Below are 23228 nucleotides of genomic sequence, written 5' to 3' on the forward strand. Positions count from 1 at the left end.
GGGGGGGGCTGTGGCCTCCGGGGTGCGGGGGCGGGTGCCGGCGGCGTGGCTCCCGGTGGGCAGCAGTTTGAACGGTGTTGTTTCTCGCTGGGACGATGGTAGGCACCACCTCGGAGTCTTACTTGAGGGTGACCGTGGAATTTGTCGCCCATCGGCGGTATCCCGCGGTTGGAGGGACACGGCCGGGACCGCCAGCTGTACCGGACAGCGCTCCGCTCGGGCCGGCATACCCCGCCTGCGTGTGGTTAGGGGTGTCTTGGGTGATGTGAGAACCACCTGGAGGCCAGCTGAGATGACCTGTGGACCCGCTGGGCCGGGAGTGGGGGCCGCCTCTGTCTAACTGGTGTTGCCAACAAGTTCCAGGTGTTGCTGGAGAGAGATCCCGTTTGGAGAGCTGCGCTGTAAAACACTGGAGGTGGCAGCTCAGCTTATCACTGCTTAGAGAACAACCCAAACCTCCCGTTACTGCGGGGCTGCCCCGTGCCGGGCTGGGTGCCGGGGCCAAACCACGACTAGCAGCCTGGTGGGCAGGTGTGCGGGAGCTGCTGTAACGCAGGGGAAGAGAGGGGCACGTTAGCAAAGGCTGTCCCCTGGGGCAGGGTGGGTCGCGAGCCTCTGTGGCCCGTGTGTGGAAGAAGAGCAGTCTCGTTCTGCGCACCGTCAGGAGGAGACCCGAGCGTGTTCGCCAGCAGGTCCCGTGTGCCAGCGAGGTGTGTGTGGCTGTCGTCCTCATACGGCGGTGTAAATGCACACAACTCAAAATGGCGTTAAAAATTAGTTCTAAAATGCTGGCACTTCAGCAGATCACATGCTGAACCTACTCTGGAAGTTGCGGAGTCAGAGTCAGATTGTGAAGGGGTTTGTGATTCGGTGAGTCCACGCATTTGCTTCTAATCCTGTAGAACGTAATAGGAAGTCAGCGAGGTCTCTCACTATTGGAGAACATCGTTAGATTTGTCTCTAGGAAGGCCCTCATCGAACAAAGAATTTTAGAAGCTGTGAAAACTGAGAAAAGATGAAAACCTGACTTAAAGTGATCTTAAATGTAAATGATGTCGCAGGCTGCCTCTCGGTATTTAGAACCTTCAGTGGTCTCTCATCGCAGTGAAGGTGGACTCCGCGCTCCCTCCTGCTGCCTGCAAGGCCCTGCGCATTCTGACGCACCAGCTCTCCTTCCTTAGTGCGCTGCAGCCACGCAGGGCATCTTTCAGCTCCACAGGCGAGCCGCACTCTCCACACTTCGCTTTTTTCTGGAAGCCTGGTACCATGTGCCTGCCGCTTCCTGATCTCTTGCATCTGTTTAAGGGATGGCTTCACAGGAGGCCGACTTCAGTAGGTAGATTAGTTCCTGCTTGCTTTTCTGTGAGAACATCCTGCTTATTTCCTTCATTAAACTTACAAAAACGTGTAGGTACAATTTTATCGCCTTTCCCACTAGGGCTAAGATGTGTTGAATGCTCACTGCGCCAAGCACTTTATAAGCCCACCATGTGTGTTCTCACTTGAACCACATGCTGGACCTGCGTGGTAGGTTATTAAAACTCTGTTTCACAAACAAAGACGTGAATCTCAGGTTATGTCCCTGCTGTGAAGGAGTCGCGTTCGGGCAGACTAGCTCTGAGGTCCCCACCCTGCGTGACCTGACGACAAGGCTTTCTGCTCTGGTGGGGCTGGGGGTGCATCCACTTTATGCATGGTGGTCTCTCTGATCCTAACATGGGCCCTGGCTCCCAGCCACTTACACTGTGGTGTTGAGATGGCGAGCGCTGTGCGGTCCAAAGGAGTACGAGCAACAGAGGAGGCATTGGGAGAGCAAGGACTCCGTCCTTTTTCTTTAGAGGCACAGCGGATGGTCGTGCCGCTCACCAAGAATGAAACTGTGGGACGTAAATGATGTGCTGTAGAAGAGAGAGGTTTGGGTGTGTGTAAGCTGCACGTGGCACTGTGGGAGGACTCAGGAGGGTGCGGTGGGCACGTGGAAGAGTTAGGGAAATGGGCCTGACCTCAAACAAGCAACACGGGCCCAGCTTCATAGATACATACCCACGTGTGAAAGAGCTAGTCACCGGCCCTCCGACGTCTCTTAACAGTTTTCCCAAAGTCTGGTTGAGATAGTAATTCGACAAAAAATGGAAGTCTATATTAAAACAAGTCTTGCACTTTAGCCCTGCCACCCAGCACACCGCCCAGTGCACAGTAAGGACGCGTGTTTGTTGAAGGCAGGGGCATTGCCTTCCACTCTGTTAGGAGAGGCTAGGAAAATAGGTGCTGATTCAGGAGCTTACTGTGGAATCTTCAATGCATCTAAAGGGAACATTGTAGAAACCGTCAAACGTAGTTGTGTGTGTTGTGTTGTGTTTACAACTGTTTCCCCTCGAGGAAGAAGAATGACTGGGCGAGCCAGAGCCAGAGCCAGAGGACGGGCCCGGGGGCAGGAGACGGTGCAGCACGTGGGGGCCGCTGTGGTAAGTGCTCTACCTTTCACCTACACAACGTGTACCCGAAAAACACAAACCTGCTACGTCTTTGTCAGCTTAGGCTGTTGAAGATAAGTTTAAAAACTGTCCTGTGAAGGACATAGGAGCCGAACAAGGATGATCCTGTTTTATTTCCTGAGCATCCGAAGAGCTGGTTCTTTAGTGACTCTTCTTTTTTTTAAATTTTACTGACATTCAATTAACATATAGTGTAGTATTAGTTTCAGAGGTAGAGTTCAGTGATTGATCAGTTGTGTATCACACGCAGTGCTCATCACATCACATCACATGCCCTCCTTCATGCCCATCTCCCAGTTAGTGACCCTTCTTGAAGAAACTTCTTTATAGGAATACGAGACTTGGTTACCAACGTAGGTCAGTTCTGTTTGAATGTCTTAGACTTGTTGAAGACTGTCTCCTCTGACCCGTGACCTTTTGACATGAAAAGCATGCTGTTTGTTTGCATCTGTCGCCGTAGAGTCAGCAGCCTGGCTACGTCCAGCCCAGGCCTCAGCACCCGGCAGCAGAAGGGGAATTAATTGGCCGTGGACGACAGAGAGGAGCAGTAGGAGCAACAGCCAAGTCCCAAGGTGAAGGGGGAGTAAAAAGACGTCATGTGCGAGTGCAGGAGTAGATGGGAGACGGTAGCCGGGGTCCAGAGTCGCTATAAGGGGTCCCGGCAGTCCTTCAGGAAGAGCAGGCCCTCTCTCGGCTGCGCAGCCTGTACTTAAGGAAAGAGCCACAGGATGTCTTTTCTCCTTGGAAGTGAGAGAGGATGTTCTTGCCAGAGTCCTGTGTTCGCTCTCAGCGATTAAGTTCTAAACTAAGCATACGTGGGCTTATTCATTAGTCATTTGAGAACACTGTTTTGGCCTCTTTAGTGATTTCGTCACAAGCTGAATTGTCTTTAACATTTGTAACTTTGGTTTCCTTTGTGTTGTACCGGCTCGCCCTGTTTCTTGAGTGCAAAAACCGAGGCCAAAATTAGGACCGCTGGTGAGGTCAGAACACCAGTTCTGATTCCAAAAATTGTGTTTTTTCTGTACTTTGTTATAAACATGAAGTATTTGGGTGCTTGATGTAAGATTTTTCTACAGTTACGTTTGGTTTTGGTACAGGAAACACCCCTGTGCACATGGGGAATTAATATAAGGACGGGCGTGGGAAACTAGTGTGGAGGCGGCCGGATAGCGAGGAGACAGAGCTGCTTTACTCCTTGCGCTACGTTCCCACCTCCTCAGGTGTTTCATCACAGCCGGTGGCGTCCGTGAACAGTAGAGGATGAATCTAAGGTCTTAGGGCGGTGTAAGCTGTGCTGTGACCACTGCTGGGCACCCTGGAAACTTCCTGAAATGACAGCGGGCCAGTCTCTCTGCACACAGAGCACTCTTGGGAAACCCACCCACCATGTCCAGCAGCCGGGGGGAGAGTGGACAAGGGAGGTGAAGGTTGTTGCTGTTTGTGCTGCACCATTTTATTTTTTGCCATTTTACAAACGCTGACAGTTGGAAAACTGACGCTGCTCCCTGTGGGCTTGTAGGGGTGTACCAGCTTTTGGATGGCATCTTGTCCCACATAGCAGCTGCGATGGTACCATTCACTAGTAGGTCCCCTCATGGGAATGCAGCCGTCAGACTGGGAGGGTGCAGACTGTTCTGCTCGGTGCCCACCCTGCAAACACCTGAGCAGTAGGAGTCACACCCGCTGTCCTGCATCCGTAGAGCGCCCCTGCACCGGCTGCGCTCCGTCATACGAACCAAGTGGTAGAGCAGCATTAGCTGCGTATCTTTAATGAATACACGTGATTGTATATGCTTTTGTATAGACAAGTTTGCGGAAGAACATCAGTTACTAGTGCTGCTTTTGAAGAGTCAATTAGGGCTAGAGGGTCTTTTGTTTATGTATCCAATTATTTGTTACTTTTTTTTTCAAACAAGATGTGTTATTTTTCAAGATGTCTGCTGAGAATTCAATCATGGGCATTCATCTCTTTAAATGTATAGGATTTTACTCAGTTTCTCCTCTAATCTTAATACCTGAGTTTCTATGAAACTCTAAACTCTCATCTCTAAAAAGCTAGTATCTAACTTTATACGTAACGGTCACTATGAGGAATAAATAATACTTGGAATAACAAATGCAAGGCCCTATTTCACAAGTTGTCACTGCTGTTGCAAGGATTATATCTGAGAAGTATTTGTCATAAATGTTCAAGTATCTACTAAATTTTAGAAATAGACAAGTTTAACAGATTTATTGTAAATGAGACCTCGCTTAGGACCGTGATTTTCATTCTTTAAATGGGGCATGGATACGTGGAGGGCTCGTAAACAGCAGTAGCAACATCTGATTTGTGTTTTTAATCACTCCAGCAGCTACATGGGAAGTGAAATTCTAGGTACACCTGGGAGATACTGCAGGTTGGTTCCAAACCAGTGCAATAGAGCAAAATCATAAAGCGAGTCAAATGAATTGTTTAGTTTCCCAGGGTATATAAAAGTTGACACCATACCATAGTCTATTAAGTGTGCAGTAACGTTATGTCTAAACGATGTACGTGTTGCTAAGAAATGCTAACCATTATTTGAGTTTTCAGCAAGTTGGAATTACTGATCACAGATCACCATAACAAATATAATAATGAAAAAGTTTGAAATGGTGTGAGAATTACCAAAATGTAACACAAATGAAATAAGCAAATGTTGGAAAAATGGCACCAGTAGACTTGTTTACCACAGGGTTGCCACAAATTTTCAGTTGTAAAAACTGCAGTATCTGTGAAGCACAATAAAGTGAGGTATCATTATAATTAGCAAGCTTTCCAATTTTATTCATTCTGAAACCTGTCCTCTTTACAGATTGACCCGCAAACTTTGGCTAAATATAAAAGTTGTGTTGTATGTAGAGGGAAACAGACTTCATCATTGTTTATATTCAGAAACTTACAGTCAGGTTTTTATATCCAGAACTGAATTTTAAGATAAATTCAAATTTTTCAGGAAAAAAGCCTCTTTCACCTGTTATTGTTACCAGCTTGGATTCAGCATGCCTGACTTGTGTTAGTATAATCACCCAAGGCCAAGGCTACTTTATTTTTTTTTTTTTTTTTAAAGATTTTATTTATTTTTTTGACAGAGAGAGACATAGCGAAAGAGGGAACACGAGCAGGGGGAGTGGGAGAGGGAGAAGCAGGCTTCCCGCGGAGCAGGGAGCACGATGTGGGGCTCGATCCCAGGACCCTGGGATCATGACCTGAGCCAAAGGCAGACGCTTAACGACTGAGCCACCCAGGCGCCCGGCCAAGGCTACTTTAAATTGAAAGTCTCTGGGATAAAAAACTCAAGGGAAACAGAACAGCTCTAATATTTAAAGGACTTTTAAATAGAGCCTCTGAATATCCTGAGGTACAAGAACCAACATATTTAGCAACACCTTTAAAGGGCTTTATAAATTACATTTTCATGTAAGACTTACATGCCCGTGAAGTTCATCAATCTTTCAGGTAAGGAAGGTGAAGCTCACGTTAGAATAACTTCCTCAATATTTTGTTCAAGCCGCTGTTCCTTCTCTAACGAAGAAGTCCAGAAGTTGGCAATTCGGGGCTAGTCCTGGCATTTGTGGTTAGAAGAAAACTGGGCTTTTCAGTCGTTTTGTTCTTTTGTCCCGACTTCTGTCATTAAGACTTAGGTTTGGTGATCACATCCAGATTCCAGGCAAGATTGGCAGGGCAAGGGGTCCAGAGGACATAAACGCTGGCTACTGACTCCCTCTCAAGGCACTTTCCCAGAGGGTGATCCAGTAACTTCTGGTAAATCTCTTAGGCCGTCCTTACCTGCAGGGAAGGTGGAATTCTATCTAGTCCATTAGGTACATGACTCTAAAAAAAACCTATTTTTAAAAAGAAGACTGAGAGATTGGGAAGTCCACTAAAGTCTCTGGTACTTGAGGTATGGTCCCCGTTAACTGAAAGCTACAATTGTAACACCAGACGACAAAACCCACATTCATTCTTTGGCCCACATCATACTGTTGACAGGAGATACTTCGTGTGTTGTACAAATTGAAGGATTTAATAATTTTGGAAATTATAACCAGCTTTTGAAACCACATGAACTGCTATCTAACCTATCCCACTAGGCCATGTGTATGGTGGCCATGGGTACGCACAGGACGATCCCATCTGTTCTTAAGGGAATTAGTGAGGAAATGACACTCTAGACATTTACACATTAAAACCTATGAACCAACAATTGCTACAGCTATAAGTGCGTCATAAAACCATGAAAAACACTGTTGTTTAGGCTCTTAGGTTGTCATCAGAGCTTAACAGTACAGAGTAATGATTTCCCAGTCAACAGGCGTGCTCCTGAGTTCTTGAATCCCGGGCCCAGTTGTCTTAGTTCTTTACGGGGATGTATGTCTCACAGGGGAGCAACCGAGTTTGGCTGGGGCAGTGGCAAGGAGGCTTCCTAGAAGTCCTAGCTGAGGTCCTCTGTTTGGCCAGCAGATACATAAAACGTTCTGATGGAATTCCTGTACGTTCTCCGTAGCACCTCTGGAGCTTTCGGGTTTCATGTACTTTGGGAATTAATTTCATCATTCTTTATTTCATGTTTCATGTGACATAGGGTATCATTTTTTTTTTAAGAGCTCCAGATATCTGCTGGATTTCAGGAGTTATCGTTAGCAGAGAGAGGAGGTCGTCGTAGAGACTTTCATGATCTTGGTGTGAATACAAGACAGAACCTTGACCATGTTAAAGAATCAAAAACAGGTGGGTTAATTATGAAGAATGCAGTTTCCTGGGATTACTATTCCAGTACACAGGACACTGAATTGAAGCCCTTTACTTTACATATTTACTGGTATGATGCAGTAGTAGGTAGAAAAGGCACATTTGGTCAGGATCCTGCATGGCTTTTCCATTTCCCTCTCTCTCAGCTTTGATGAAATAGGTTATTAGTGTCTTCAGCTGCACTGAAATGTTTTACTAAATGTTACATAACTTTTTTCTTTTAAAACTTTTTGCCATAGAGAGATTTGGTTGGTTCTGTTGTAAATTACTTGGTCTAAGGAGGATTTATTCCTAAACAAATGCTTGTAGCAACTTACCTGGATAGGATAGTCGTCCTCAAAGTCAGATATCTGAGAACTTCAGTGTCATATGCTATTCCTAGCCTTTTGTTTACAGAACTGTGTCTGCCTTGTCATGGTAGGAAAGATTTCAGGGAAGAATAAACTCGTTACTGTGTTAATGAAACGTGACTCGCTTTTACAGGTTCTTCAGGTATTATAGTAAGGCTGAGCACTAACCATTTTCGATTGACGTCCCGTCCCCAGTGGGCCTTATATCAGTATCACATTGACTATAACCCGCTGATGGAAGCCAGAAGACTCCGCTCAGCTCTTCTTTTTCAACATGAAGATTTAATTGGAAGGTGTCATGCTTTTGATGGAACAATACTATTTTTACCTAAAAGACTACAGCACAAGGTTATTTTAAAATGTTGGGTTGGGGAGAGGGTGATGAAGGATTTCCACTTTAGAGCAGAACTGCCACAATGTAGGGTAGCTTTTAGAGAAACTCCAGTGGTCTTCTGTCTTATAGTGTGTATAATGAACCCAGAGGGGACTTTGGTATTATTGTTTCATTTTCAAATCTACCTGAATAACTTGATGACAAATATATGGGCCCGTAAACACTCTTCTCATAGTCATTCTTTTTTTAATTTAAAACTTTCCCATACTTTTTCATTGCTGACTTACTAGCAGGAATTATGTAATTGGGATTATTAGTTTCTTTTAACAATTGAAAGTTCGGTTTTCCACTCCTCTGGCTCAGGTTACTGAAGTGTTTAGTCAGACCCGAAATGGAGAGCATGTGAGGATAACAATCACCTTAACAAATGAACTCCCACCTACATCACCAACTTGTTTGCAGTTCTATAATATTATTTTCAGGAGGTATGTTAGTGTTTTCTTAACATTTTACTAAGAAAATTGAAAACCTAGAGAAGAATTGAAAGATCGGTGTGGTGAGTCCCTGTGCATTAGATATACTTACCAGTATTTACTCCTCTCTTCTGACCTTTCAATTTCTAGGCTCTTGAAGATCATGAATTTACAGCAAATCGGACGGAATTACTATAACCCAAGTGACCCCATTGATATTCCAAATCATAGGTTTGTATGAAATGGAAGCTTTCTGTTCCTTAGGCATAATCACAGACTTTGAAAGCGATGCTCTAATTTGAAATAATCAAATTTATTACTGTGGCTATTAATGGTACCAATCATATTAAGTAAACATTTAACTTAAAGGAGACATCCTAGAATACTTGGATTTAAAAAAAATCACATGCTGTTCATCTGTCACTAGGGAAGCGTGAAGGGTTGTCCAACACTAAGTTTGTATTTGCTCTTGGGGAACAAAATTTATGAGCTAATGATTGTTTCAGAAGTTCCTATAGTGTATCCAAGTGCAGCACACACAGTTTTTAGGTTTATTATAATAACTACAGATGCTTTCAGTTAGACTGGCAACTTTTTCAAGTCTTACCAACATAAAAAATCGTTGAATAAAGTTAGTGTATTCAAAGTGGAACTTAAATTATTATACTATAAAATAATGTTCATTGTTGAGGATCTTAAAAAGAGGGGTCTTTATCTGGACCCATGTAAAACCTAGAAATAACTAAATTTACTCAATTCGAAAACTTTTGTACTTTAGACCTAGTTAATAAAGGAGAATAACACAACTTGATATACACAGAACATGTTAGTGTCATTCATAGGGGTCACTTCATAGCTCTCATTCTGTTTGACAGGTTGGTGATCTGGCCTGGCTTCACCACCTCTATTCTTCAATACGAGAACAACATCATGCTTTGCACTGACGTCAGTCATAAAGTCCTTCGCAGTGAAACCGTGTTAGATTTCATGTTCAACTTATATCATCAAACAGAAGAACAGAAATTTCAAGAACAAGTTTCTAAAGAACTAATAGGTCTAATTGTTCTTACCAAGTAAGACTGCTTTTTAAAATACGAAATAATCATTTTGCAAGTCTTAAGATCCTGTACCTTTCTATTCCATCCTGTTAGAAAGTAGGGTTTACGGTGGAGGAGTGGAAATAGCATGAAAACGGGGAAAGGGTGTTTGTGACCTTTCTCAAGACGCAAGTTGTCAGGGGGAGAATGCTCCTTTGAAAAGGACAAAGATCTAATGACTTCTTTTTAGTCTTTGTTTTATTTTCTAGTAGTTCTTTATTCACTTCCCCGCCCACCTAGCATGGTCTTTAAGAAATTTTCCCTTTCTATTCCCGTGACGTCATACATTACTAAGTGATCTGGAAGTTTATTTTTTAGAGACTACATACTATCTCCATCTAGCCTCCTCTTAATACCCTTTCTACCATTCCAATCAAATACTAATAAATCTCAACCGTTCCACAGATACAACAATAAGACCTACAGAGTAGATGATATTGACTGGGACCAGAATCCAAAGAGTACCTTTAAGAAAGCAGATGGTTCTGAAGTCAGTTTCTTAGAGTACTACAGGAAGGTAAGAAGGTCGTGTTGACTTTATCTTTTTCATGTGAAGTATTTAGGCCTTAGGAAAAATGTGAACTATTTTCAGTAGGATTTTCTTGTACACAAGGAACAGCTTGCTTTGGAAACTGTATATAAATGTATTTATTAAGGCAATCATAGCATAGTTTAGCTCATTATCACATGAGGAGTGCTTGGTCCTGTTTCCTTTTTCCCAGTAGAATGAAAGCTTGTATTTGATTTGATTTGATTTTTTTTTATTTATTTATCTGACAGAGACACAGCAAGAGAGGGAACACAAGCAGGGGGGTGGGAGAGGGAGAAGCAGGGTTCCTGCCGAGCAGGGAGCCTGATGCGGGGCTCGATCCCAGGACCCTGGGACCATGACCTGAGCTGAAGGCAGCCGCTTAACTGACTGAGCCACCCAGGTGCCCCGAAAGCTTGTATTTGATTTTAAGCTTGTGGAGGACAAACGGTCATTGGTAATGAACAGTACAAGTTTACTGTGCTGACCCGTATTCTGTAGTGAACACTTCTTTAACTTCACCTAGGGGTGGGGGTTAAAGATGGCTGCATCCTCAGTATCCGTTCTGCTACATCTGCATATGGGTCAACTCTGTTTTTATTTTTTATTTGAATTCAATTTAGTTAACACATACTGTATTATTAGTTTCGAGGGTAGAATTTAGTGATTCATCAGTTGCGTATAACACCCAGTGCTCATTACATCACGTGCCCTCCTTAATGCCCCTCACCTAATCACCCATCTCCCCACCTGCCTCCCTTCTAACAACCTTCAGTTTGTTTCCTGTAGTTAAGAGAGCCTCTTATGGTTTGTCTTCCTCTCTGATTTCATCTTATTTTAAAATTTTCCTTCTTGCCCTCTATGTTCATCTGTTTTGTTTCTTAAATTTCACGTATGAGTGAAACCATATGGTATTTGTCTTTCTCTGACTGACTTATTTCACTTAGCATGATACCCTCTAGTTCTATTCATGTCGTTGCAAATGGCAAGATTTCATTTTTTGATGGTTGAGGTAATATTCCATTGTATATATGAACCACATCTTTATCCATTCATCTGTCGATGGACATCTGGGCTTTTTCCACAGTTTGGCTATTGTGGACATTACTGTTATAAACATTAGGGTGCAGGTGCACCTTGGGATCCCTACATTTGTATCTTTGGGGTAAATAACCAGTAGTGCAATTGCTGGGTCATCAGGTAGTTCTATTATTTTTTGAGGAGCCTCCATACTGTTTCCAGAGTGGCTGCACCAGCTTGCATTCCCACCAACAGTGAATGTAAGAGGGTTCCCCTTTCTCTGCATCCTCACCACCATCTGTCATTTCCTGACTTGTTAATTTTAGCCATTCTGACTGGTGTGAGGTGGTATCTCATTGAGGTTTTGATTTGGATTTCCCTGATGCCGAGTGATGTTGAGCACTTTTTCATGCGTCTGTTGGCCATTTGGATGTCTTCTTTGCAGAAATGTCTGTTCATGGCTTCTGCCCATTTCTTGACTGGAGTATTTGTTCTTTGGGTGTTGAGTTTGATAAGTTCTTTATAGATTTTGGATACTAGCCCTTTACCTGATAAGACATTTGCAAATATCTTCTCCCATTCTGTCAATTGCCTTTTAGTTTTGTTGACTGTTTCCTTTGCTGTGCAAAAGCTTTTTATCTTGATGAAGTCCCAGTAGTTCATTTTTTTGCCTTTGCTGTTTCCCTTGCCTTTGGAGACGTGTCTAGCCAGAAGTTGCTGCGGCCGAGGTCACAGAGGTTGCTGTCTCTGTTCTCAAGGATTTGGATGGATTCCTATCTCACATTGAGATCTTTCATCCATTTTGAATTTATTTTTGTGTGTGGTGTAAGGAAATGGCCCAGTTTCATTCTTCTGCATGTGGCTGTCCCAATTTTCCCAGCACCATTTATTGAAGAGACTGTCCCTTTTCCATCAGCTATTCTTTCCTGCTTTGTTGAAGATTAGTTGACCATAGAGTTGAGGGTCCATTTCTGGGCTCTCTATTCTGTTCCATTGATCTGCGTGTCTGTTTTTGTGCCAGTACTATGTTGTTGATGATCAGAGCCTTGTAATAGAGCTTGAGGTCCAGCATTGTGATGCCACCGGCTTTGGTTTTCTTTTTCAACATTCCTGTGGCTCTTCGGGGTCTTTTCTGGTTCCATACAAATTTTAGGATTATTTGTTCCAGCTGTGTTTAAAATATTAATGGTATTTTGATAGGAATTGCTTTGAATGCATAGATTGCTCTGGGTAATATAGAGATTTTAACAATATTTGTTCTTCCACTCCATGAGCATGGAAGAATTTTCCATTTCTTTGTGTCTTCCTCAGTTTCTTTCATGAGTTTCTATACTTTTCAGAGTATAGATCTTTTACCCCTTTGGTTAGGTTTATTCCTAGGTATCTTACGGGTTTTGGTGCAATAGTAAATGGGATGGAGTCCTTGATTTCTCTTTCTGCTGCTTCATTGTTAGTGTGTGGGTTAATTCAACTTTGGTTCTACATATTGACAAATTCACCTTGTTTCATATAAGCTAGATCATTTTATTGTGTGATTTTCTAACCTTAGTTTCATACAGATGATTCTAGCTGTTGGTGTGGTAATCCTTGAAAAAACAGCAGAGGCAAATAGCAAGAAAGACCTACTGCCAACTAAAAGAAAGTACAGTGTTTACATCAGAACACACACTAACGTTGTTGTTCAGGGATAAGCAGGTCCGGCCACATATCCTTAGAAAGTTGCATTCCATTTGATATGCTCAGTTACAAGTGCAGAAGGAGTATTTCTAAAACATGAATCAGTTAAAATCTTAATGCTTGTCTTTTAAGTGCTAAGATTTATCTCATTTTTCCCCACTTTCAGTACATTTCCTATTTCTAAAAAGCTGGATAAAGAAGCTGTTACATGTTTGTGTCTTATGTCAGAATTACACATCAGACTGGTGGCCTCGAAATGTCTTTGTACCGTGTACTGTTGCCTGAGCTTCAGCTGCTCTGCTATGAACGAAAAGGTCAGACGGCACTCTGGAGGGAAATGACTCTCTGAGAAGCCGCATTAAGAGCTGCTCTTCTTTTGGGCAAAATGAAAACAGGCCAGGGGCCATCTCAGCCTGATTTCCCTACCACTGTTTTCACCCTCTTAACTCCTTGAGGACCCCAGCCATGTTTAACCTAGATTCCTTCTGGGTGTGAGAGTTACTGTGAGAAATGAGCATTTTTCTGTAGTTTCCTAATCACTGTCGGGACAGGAAGTGTCGGTATATATCAACAGCAATTGCAAAGGAGACACCTGTGGAAAGTTTGGCTTCCACCTGAAGCCAGGCCAGGGGACATTCTCCTTCTCTGACTAGCAGTGAGTCTTACGCGCCAGCTTACTGCTGTCTAAGCGGCTTCTACTGGTTGACACACCTCAAGGTTCTGCCTGGAACCCCCAGTTACTCCACAGTAACTTGTTAGGTGATCTCCAGGCTCGTCTGTGCTATGTTCACGGTTCTCAGATTTCTAGCTCTAGCCCAGACATGTCTAAGCTTACTTGTTCTCAGTAAGTGCACATCTCAAAGACCCCTTCCACGTGACCAACGCTGAATGAGTTCGGGCCCGTGACCTGGCCCGTGTGCAGCGCTCTTGATCAGCGCAGAGACTGTAACTTCCACAGGGTCAGGGGTTTTGTGGTTTATGTCCCCCTGGTGCCTTGGAAGGCACTCTGGTGTCTGAGTGAGTGAACACATGCATAACAGGTAGTTAAAGCCTCAGGCCTGCATGCCTCTTCTCACCCTGCAGCGACGCTGGAGGCCCCGCTGTCTGAAATGCCTCCATCCTCCTCCTCCTCTGAGTGGCCGCCCTCTTCTGGGCGGACCCTGTGCCCATTCAGCTGGTCTCAGTTTGCATTTCTCCTGCTTTCTGATCCACTTTCAAACTCCTACAGTTCTGATGTTTTTCTTCTACCCACAGTACAGACATGCACTGGTGTGTGTCCAGTGAGACCCTGAGTGACGTAGCACCTGCCTGCGTGTTGGTGCTCGCCTGCCTCCTTGCTTGCCCTGGCCATCTCCTCTGAGCCCAGGCTCCTCCTGCCTGGGACACTGTGTGCACCTGACTCATGTTCTTAGGCTTGGTCTCAGATCAGATGATTTCAGAAGACTTCTCTCACAGCCAGGGCTGACTGGGCGTCTTTAGTAGATAGAGTCAGTCAGAATGGGGTGAGGTTGAAATGTTTCAAAGAATCACAGCTTTCTTGGGACTTCCTAGTAGAGATACAGTTTTCCTGATGAGTGATGGCTTGGATGTTCTGCATTAAAAATCCTATTTTAAGAAGCACTCAGAGTGGGAGAGAGAAGGGCCTTTGAAAGGGAGGATCATGGTCAGTTTTTAAAAGAAAAGGTTTGACAGTAATGTTAAATGCAAGTGAAAGTACTAGGTTTTTAGATGTAGGGGAAGATGTTAAAAGAACTGACAGGCTTTTGTTTGGGCCCTAAGAATGTAGGAAGGGGATCCCTAAGTTGTATAACAAGGAACCCACGCACTGAAGGCCCATTGGTGAGATAGAGTGGACGTAGGAATGCATCTAACTCCACTCCCACACTTCTGCTCGCATGTGCACCCAGTAAGTGACATGCAAGGGAGGGGGCATTCAGTGGGTGGACCCCGATAAAGAAGATGGTGTGATGAAATACGTAGTGTAGGCACATGGAGCAGCTGTCAGATAAGAGGGTTCTTGAAATTTCCTTACCCAAAATAGGAAAATGAGCTTTTTCCCTGAATGGTTGGTAAAGAGTTCAGTATAGGACAAGGTCAGAACAGACTAGAATTCACGGTCTCTTAGTTCCTGAGGGTAGGTGGCCTGGACCTTGGCATAGGACGGGAATAAGGACAGGAAGTACTTCTCTGCTGGTGAACGGCCGTCACGGTGCTCAGCCCTTGTGTGCTGTATCTAGTGATACACCTTCTTCTTTGAAAGTGAAAAGAGAGCATACGGGAGATGCTGGGAAAGAGGGTCTCGAGAACATTGGGCCAGAAACTAATGGAGATGACACAAGGAAGCCTGTCCTGGTTCCAGGGCTGGAGGCCTGAGGCCCGCAAGCCATCTCATGCATATGTGAACTCACCAAAGTCAGCAGTTTTGTTTTTTGGTTTTTTTTACCAGTTGTGAAAACTTACCTTAGTGATTGCATGTGGGGAATCTTAAGACTATTGAATTGAGGGGTGCCTGGGTGGCTCAATCAGTTAAGCGTCTCAGGTCATGATCTCAGGGTCCTGGGATCAAGCCCCAAGTCGGGCTGCCCGCTCAGCAGGGAGTCTGCATCTCCCTCTGACCGTCCCCCTCTCGTGCTTGCTCGCTCTCAAATAAAATCTCTTTGTTGTTGATTTTTGTTTTTTTTTATCATATATCGTATATGCATATAGTACATCATTAGTTTTTGACGTAGTGTTCAGTGATTCATTAGTTGCATATAACACCCAGTGCTCATCACATCATCTTTAATGCCCATCACCCAGCTGCCCCACCCCCCACCCCTCCTTTCTGTAACCCTCAGTTTGTTTCCCGGAGTCCAGAGTCCCTCATGGTTCATCAAATCTTTTAAATAAAAAGACTACTGAATTGAAATTCACCTTCTATCTTCTGTAAAAACTTCTCCTAATTAAAAATGTTCTCTGGCATGCAAACCTCTTCCTTCACCTCATGTATTGTTATTTCAGGGCTTGTTTCCTACACCACTTCTCACTGTAATAACTAGTGGTTTTGGAGGAATTCTGTCATAAGGACCCAGAGATACACAGGCTTCTGTTTCTAAACCAAAAAATCACTGAACTGTGACTAAAATTCAGAATTTAGATGGTCAAGGACAGTGAGGCTCTAAGTTTTTAGGAAGAAAGATGAGGTACTCAGTAACACCTATAAATCACAAGCTATTCTAGTAGGATTAAAGATGCACTTTTGAAGCTTTACTTGGATACTGATACCAGCTTTGCTATTGGCATCAATTCTCAATTTAAAAAAAAATCGCTTTTTCTTGGTCCACTGATCTATTACTAAAGACATTTACATGAACAGTGATACCTTCTTTTCTTAACTAGCAATACAACCAAGAAATCACCGACTTGAAGCAACCTGTTCTGGTCAGTCAACCAAAGAGAAGGCGAGGCCCTGGTGGCACCTTGCCAGGCCCTGCGATGCTCATTCCAGAACTCTGCTATCTTACAGGTACTGCTGCGGTGGGGCTGCCTTCCCTGTCTCTCCTAGGAGCCCCACCAGCCCCTGGAAAAGCCCTTCCTGCTGCTTCCTCTCCTTGCACTTTCCCTCACTCTTCACCAGTTTGCACTCCAAATACTGAGACGTGATCCTTGTTTGTCTAGTGATACACCTTTCAACATTTTATTTGAAGGTCTAACTGATAAGATGCGTAATGATTTTAATGTGATGAAAGACTTAGCTGTTCATACAAGACTGACTCCAGAACAAAGGCAGCGTGAAGTGGGAAGACTCATTGATTATATTCATAAGTAAGTCCTCTGCATCCCACTGGGGCATGGATCCAGTTTTGTATTATTTTCTGTGGGTTGGGGGAGTGAGAGAAAGTCATTTTGTTTTTCTTTTGTATTTGCAGTATTTGGGGTGGGTTCTTTGTGTTTCTAGGTGAGCCTGCTCTTTGTCAGGGAATATTAAAGTTAAACTCTGTAGCCCGTGGCCTTTTCTAGTTCTATTAGCAAAAGGCAATAAAGCAGAAGGTGAAATGTTTTGGACAAATTTATTTTCTCTCTTTAACATAGAGGGGTTTACTTTGAAGGGAAGGTAGTTTGGGCATCAGAATTATAAGTTAAAGTCCATCCTGAAGAGACACAGAGACACGATGAGGGAGAAATGGAGAGCCTGTTTTCTTGGCATTCTCTCTGGGATTTCAGTCCTGAGAGAAACAGGAAAATGTATCATAGGTTGGCGTGGATCTCTGTTTGCGTGTGTCTGTTTTTGCTGTGTTTGCTTATGTTGAGTGGTACGTAAATATGTTAAATTTACAGAGATGATAATGTTCAGAGGGAGCTTCGAGACTGGGGTTTGAGCTTTGACTCCAACTTACTGTCCTTCTCAGGAAGAATTTTGCAAGCAGAAAAGATTCACCAAGGTGGAAAAACAGTAAGGCAGTTCTTCAGTTGTCAATCCCATCAGATTTGGGTCTGGTTCACAGTAAATTTAGCAGGAAAACCCTGTTACATGGCAGTCTGCGTTCCTAACCTTCTCTTCTCTCCTCCCACCTCCACTCTGTCAACTCCTGGGAGCAAGGAGGCGGGCATGGGGGAGCCTTGTAGCTTGGTCCTCGCAGGCACCGGGGAGACTTCACTGAAGGCTGGCTTAATTTGTTTCTCGTAGCAGAATTACTTAAATTAAGGTATAGAAGAATTGTAAGTGATCGGGTTGGTATTTTATCTGCCGCTGAAGTGATCTTTTATCAGAAAACTTCCAATTTATTTGGCTTCATTTTTGCCTGGACTATTTGTTTGTAGGGTTATATAGTAAATATTGTGATGCCTTTTATGTTTTCTTCTCAGAAAAGGGAAGCGAGGATTGTAAAAATATTTTTGTGTAATGGCAGCACTGCAAGTGCCAGAACTTTAAAAATCCTTTTATAGAAAACTGCCCTTCTGCCTTCTAAGTGTTGTAGGAACAACAGCCTAACCATGTAGTTTAATGTCCTAACAGCAGTTGTGTTTATTATTCCTGTAGAAATGGTCAGCGTATACACCTCTGTGCAGCGGGTGTGGGGGAGGTGGGCAGGACACGGCAGAAGCACTGGGGGTTTCCTCTGTGAGAACCCGCACCACGTCACAGGGCTTCGAGCTGGTTAGCTTCCTGCCTTGCTTGCTTTCAGTACCCAGCACCTCCATCAAGTTGCCTAACTTTCCAAGCCGTGTTTGTTTTGTATCTTTATCACAAGGGACGTAACGCCTGTCCTTGTCACTTAGAAGATGAAGGAGAGCGCAGGAAGCACCGAGGGGAGGGCCTGGCGTGAGAAGCACTTGTGTACCAGCTGTGACAGGGTCCCATCATCCTCGGACACACTTCTGTACCTTTCTCCCCCGCTGGGGCATTTTGTCTGTCCCTAGAGTCCAAATGGAAGAGTAGTGCCCTAAGGGTCAGAATGCCACGGTAGACTTGTTACAGACTTGTTGGCTTTGTCACTGAGAACATACAGCGGAATTCACAGTGTCTCTGAACTTTCTTCTAGTTTGATTACAATCCACAATTTGCAGATTGGTCAAAAGAAACAAGAGGTGCACCATTAATTAGTGTTAAGCCGCTAGATAACTGGCTGTTGATCTATACTCGAAGAAATTATGAAGCAGCCAATTCATTGATACAAAATCTATTTAAAGTTACACCAGCCATGGGCATACAAATGAAAAAAGCAATAATGTAAGTTTATCAAGTCATTTCTACTCTGAAAATTGATTAGTAGTCATTTGGAGGGTGTGGGAACGCCAAAGTGATAAAAATGTTAAACACATTAACTAGATTGTTTAAAGATCTGATACAGTTCCCTGTCATTGGGATGTAGAAATGTATTTTAGTATCTGAAAATGGGGAGAAAACAAGCAATACTGTTTCTCAGATTATTTCTTTTGCTGTTTGCGTTAGAAACAACCTTTTGCCTACATGGCCACTCTTGTTTTTATTTTCTATTTTATACAGAAGTGTTTCGTGTGTGATAATCTATGGGAAATTGTTTATGCATGGTACATTTTTCATTACTTTTTCTGAATGTTGGATAATGAATTTCCATTCTAGGATTGAAGTGGATGATCGAACTGAAGCCTATTTGAGAGTCTTACAGCAGAAGGTCACATCAGATACCCAGATAGTAAGTAACTGATACATGGGCAGTTGTCCTGGAATGACTTGTTTTAAAAAGTGCATTTGTAAATCTTAGAATTGGAGTTTGAAATGCTGTAATTCGGTTCACAACCTGGTCACAGAAAATACGGACCTCACCTCCGTAAGGTGGCGCTGTTAACGCTGGCCCCAGTTGTGTGGCTGCAGTTGGTGAAGGAGGGCTGGGAGCACAGAGCCATCTGAGAGGTATTTGGATTCCAAGGCTTTAGTTCCATGAAATTCCGTGGGGAATAGGCGCACAAGTAGGAGTTAGTATGTAGTTGGTCGGCACACGCACTACCGGGTAAGTAAGGAGGTGGCCAAGACAGATGGAATGATAAACGACACATGTGCGTTGCTTTAAAGCTAAGAAGTAAATTGGCTTCAACTAATCTGTTCGCTTTCCAGCCCTTCGTCTCCTACTTAAACGCCGCAGGCAGCGCACTAGTACATTGTCTGCAGTAATGACACCTGGGATGGCAAAGTGGCTTTGTTGGGGGCGAGAGAAAAGAGGGAAGAATCTGGGAGTGTAAATCGGAGAACACAGCAATGAGTCAGCTCTAAACACAAACTTGGATTGGGCAGGAATTGTTTGATTTCCAGCGTTTGAGATCTAATGGTGGACGCACAGCACTAGGAGTTGAAGGTGTGCAGTGGGATCCTTTGCTGCGTGTGTATGTGGCAGAGTGATTATCACAGCAGGGCCAGCTCCCTCCTCCGTCAGCTCACATAAATTACAGGTTGACTTGTTTTGTACCCGGAACATTTCAGATCTAGCTTGAGCCCCCCTCAAGTGCACAGCTCAGCATTGTTGACTGCGCAGTAGATCCCCAGAGCCTCCTCAGTTCAGACCTGGAAGTCTGTGCTCTTTGACTGACATCTTCCCATGTCCGGCAGGAGTGTGTTTAGGTGAGGCACTCTGGTCCCCAGACCTGTCCCATGGACTGGGAAGTTTCATAGTGGGATCAGGGTCTCAAGCCAGAGCTTTAAAAGTGAAAAAGCCATGAGCCTAGGTGGGTCATCAGTAGATGAGAACTGTGAGCATGGTAGAAGATCTTCTGTTTGTCCACCTGTAGGTTATCACTAGTTTTGCCCTATTTCCTATCTCTAAGTTATTCCAAGCGGTACTAGAGCATATTTAACTAAATTCTCAGTTTTGAGTCATCAGCTTCACATGGTTTCTTTCCATTTATTGGCTTCTGTCGCTGGGTGAGTGGAGTGGGCAGTACCCAGCAGTGGTCGTGCTGCTTGTCAGCTCTGCGGCACGGACCGTGTCTGACCTTTATGCCCAGTGGGCAGGCTTGCCTCCGTTCTCTTCCTTGAGCTTCATCAGCTTCCTGATTCTTTGTAATGAGAACATTCTTTTGGTTTCAGGTTGTCTGTCTGTTGTCGAGTAATCGGAAAGACAAATACGATGCTATTAAAAAATACTTGTGTACAGATTGCCCTACTCCGAGTCAGTGTGTGGTGGCCCGGACTCTTGGCAAGCAGCAGACAGTCATGGCCATTGCTACCAAGATCGCCCTGCAGATGAATTGCAAGATGGGAGGGGAGCTCTGGAGGGTTGATATGCCTGTAAGTTTGATTTAACTGGTACATAAAAGTTTTCATTGTCTGAGAAAAATGGATTTGCTTTCTAAATACTGCTGGTATTCTGTTGTATCTAAAACTACAGTATTTTTGTTAAAGCTAAAGCTGGCGATGATAGTTGGCATTGACTGTTACCACGATACCACAGCTGGACGGAGGTCAATTGCAGGATTTGTTGCAAGTATCAATGAAGGGATGACCCGGTGAGTGCAGGAGCGGGTGGGCGTGCAGGGCCGATGTTCTGGGGGTCTGCAAGGCGCGAGGTTTGGGGTTGTGTTCCTCCTTTCTTTACAACCCGTCGACTTCTTATATTAGATAAGCAAGAAAGCTAGGGAAGTAAAAGAAGTTAGCTACCCTGCTGTTTTCGACTTTATTCATTGGCCCTTAATCTATAGTAGTCAGATTGCATTTCAGGCTATTTTATGACCATTTCTGTTTGGGGGAGGGTGTATCTCATTAAATGCAACCATCCCTGAAACTTCTTTAATAATTTTTTTTGACTGCTGAAATGTACTTTAAAGTTTTTGTGTTAACCTTACTTTGGAAAATCCACTTCAGTTTACCCAGTCACTTGTGTTTCAGCATACATCATTACTTTTCAGTGTTTTTCTTAGAACTAAGAGAATTTTCAAGAATAGGAAAGGATGGAAATTAAAGGTATATTGGCATGTGCATGTTGCTAATGGGTGTGTTTCTCTAGGTCTTATATCTTTCACAAGCGTGGAATCTGTAATAAATGTCTTCTAAAGAGCAGAGCAGGAAGTGGGCTCCTTATGTGTACTAAGGTGTAAGCCTACGAGCTGTCTCTGGGTATTATAGTTTAAATTTTATTTTTTCCTCAGCAAGGGAATTATAGTATTGATTTATAATAAAAGAAAGCTGCTTTTGTGCTGTTATGAGTGTCTTGTTCTGTTTAGATTTCATAAAGTATTGGAAATGTTAGCAGGTATCTTGAGAAGGGTTAAACATTACAAGCTGCTGAGAGGAAATAAATGCGAAGTGCTTCAGAAGGAACAACTTGTAGACAGTACCGTTCTCACCCTCGTCCTTGTCTCTCTGAACAGCTGGTTCTCTCGCTGTGTATTTCAAGATCGAGGACAAGAGCTTGTAGATGGGCTCAAAGTCTGCTTGCAAGGTTAGTCTTCTATAGTGTTTCCATTCCTAGTCTCTGAACTGGGGTCTTCAGGAAATTATCCTCAAGTTATGTTGTTGAAATTCTGGGCAGAATTTGATAGCAACACACCGTTTTTATTCTGTGTTAATTGATTTAAAACTTTTCTGGCTTGCTTTCAGCTGCTCTGAGGGCTTGGAATAGCTGCAATGAATACATGCCTAGTCGAATTATCGTGTATCGGGATGGTGTAGGAGATGGTCAGCTGAAAACACTGGTTAACTACGAAGTACCACAGTTTTTGGATTGCCTGAAATCCGTTGGTAGAGGTTACAAGTAAGCATGCAAACTGTAAAGCATTTTCTCTTTATAAAATTATACCTTTTTATCTTTGAAATTAGTGTTCCCGAATGCAAAGGTAAGTGAGAGCCTAATAACCTCAGGGGTGTAGCGAGGCTGGAGGGTGTGGAAGGGGGAGGGGCTGGACATGCAGAATGGTCACGTAGAGGGTCCCTCCCTTCAAAGAGTGGAAAGACACATGAAGACACTTCTGCTAATTCTCTGCCTGCCATCTTTCACACCTAAAGCCTTGACATGTGGGCATCTGAGAATTCTAGTAACTATATAGGCATCCACGGAATTGGTTATTAGAATAAATTCCAAGCCATCTTAATTTACTCTTTCTCAGTTTCTTGGTATAATGAATACCTATTTGATTTCTTTGTGAACTTGACTGGTACTTGATCTAGGTAAGATGGTTGGCATGTGTTTAGTCTCCTAGGAGATGTTGTTACTTCTCCTTTTGGACGGTGTGCACATGCAAGGGTGGTGTGCTTGGCGCCCCTAAACCCGTACTGGGGTCCGTCCTCCTCCACTTTCCTACAGACCTCCTCGTCTGTGCCATTGGGCAGTGACAGTGCGTACCAACTCCAGACTGCTGTTCCAGTAAGTTACATTTTGCTGCTCTATCAGATTGTGAGCAGGCTGAGATCAGGGACTGTTGTATTAAGAGCTTATTAATGCGGGGTGCCTGGGTGGCTCAGTCGGTTAAGCGTCTGCCTTCGGCTCAGGTCATGATCCCAGGGTCCTGGGATCGAGCCCTGCGTCGGGCTCCCTGCTCGGCGGGAAGCCTGCTTCTCCCTCTCCCACTCCCCCTGCTTGTGTTCCCTCTCCCGCTGTCTCTCCCTAATAATTAAATAAAAATCTTTAAAAAAAAGCTTATTAATGCATCATAAAGATGTGTGAATCTGATTTTTAAGGATACTCAGGAAATCCGAGAGGCCTGTTTGTGTGCTAGCACATGCATATTTTGCAACACTGGTTATCATTGTCAGACCTTTTTAGCCAGCATTTGGTATTGTTGTAGAAATGAGCTATTTTGAAACCCATTGACTGACTATATTTGGGCTCAGGGTGATTTACTGACCTGTGGGGCAGGCATTAAGATCTTGCTTCTTATTTCTAGCTGAATTGGAGGGCACTTCCAGGTCTTCTGTGGCCAGATTCTAGGTGTTGATTCTACACATTTTTTTTTATTTTTAATTGATACATCAATTAAAACTTAATGTTTACTTAAAATTTATTTAAATTCACTTAACATGTAGTATAT

The 23228-nt window shown here is 43.7% G+C and overlaps 1 protein-coding gene across 1 annotated transcript in view; it reads left to right on the forward strand.

The window, feature by feature from the left end:
- The first annotated feature begins 2385 nt into the window (after positions 1–2385).
- The window catches only part of PIWIL1 (piwi like RNA-mediated gene silencing 1), a 31265-nt gene continuing 10422 nt past the window's right edge, over positions 2386–23228 (forward strand). Inside the window, exons 1-17 of the mRNA XM_032396386.1 lie at positions 2386–2465; positions 2956–3067; positions 7126–7251; positions 7756–7970; positions 8320–8441; positions 8580–8660; positions 9305–9502; positions 9932–10043; positions 16131–16257; positions 16439–16556; positions 17070–17184; positions 18275–18462; positions 18835–18907; positions 20293–20493; positions 20608–20711; positions 21573–21643; positions 21802–21955. Coding sequence (XP_032252277.1) covers positions 2388–2465; positions 2956–3067; positions 7126–7251; positions 7756–7970; positions 8320–8441; positions 8580–8660; positions 9305–9502; positions 9932–10043; positions 16131–16257; positions 16439–16556; positions 17070–17184; positions 18275–18462; positions 18835–18907; positions 20293–20493; positions 20608–20711; positions 21573–21643; positions 21802–21955 — 2195 coding nt within the window. The 5' untranslated portion in view covers positions 2386–2387. The remainder of the gene's footprint in view (positions 2466–2955; positions 3068–7125; positions 7252–7755; positions 7971–8319; positions 8442–8579; positions 8661–9304; positions 9503–9931; positions 10044–16130; positions 16258–16438; positions 16557–17069; positions 17185–18274; positions 18463–18834; positions 18908–20292; positions 20494–20607; positions 20712–21572; positions 21644–21801; positions 21956–23228) is intronic.

This window comes from Phoca vitulina, unplaced genomic scaffold, assembly GCF_004348235.1.
Source record: "Phoca vitulina isolate PV1807 unplaced genomic scaffold, GSC_HSeal_1.0 scaffold91, whole genome shotgun sequence".
Classification (NCBI taxonomy): domain Eukaryota; kingdom Metazoa; phylum Chordata; class Mammalia; order Carnivora; family Phocidae; genus Phoca; species Phoca vitulina.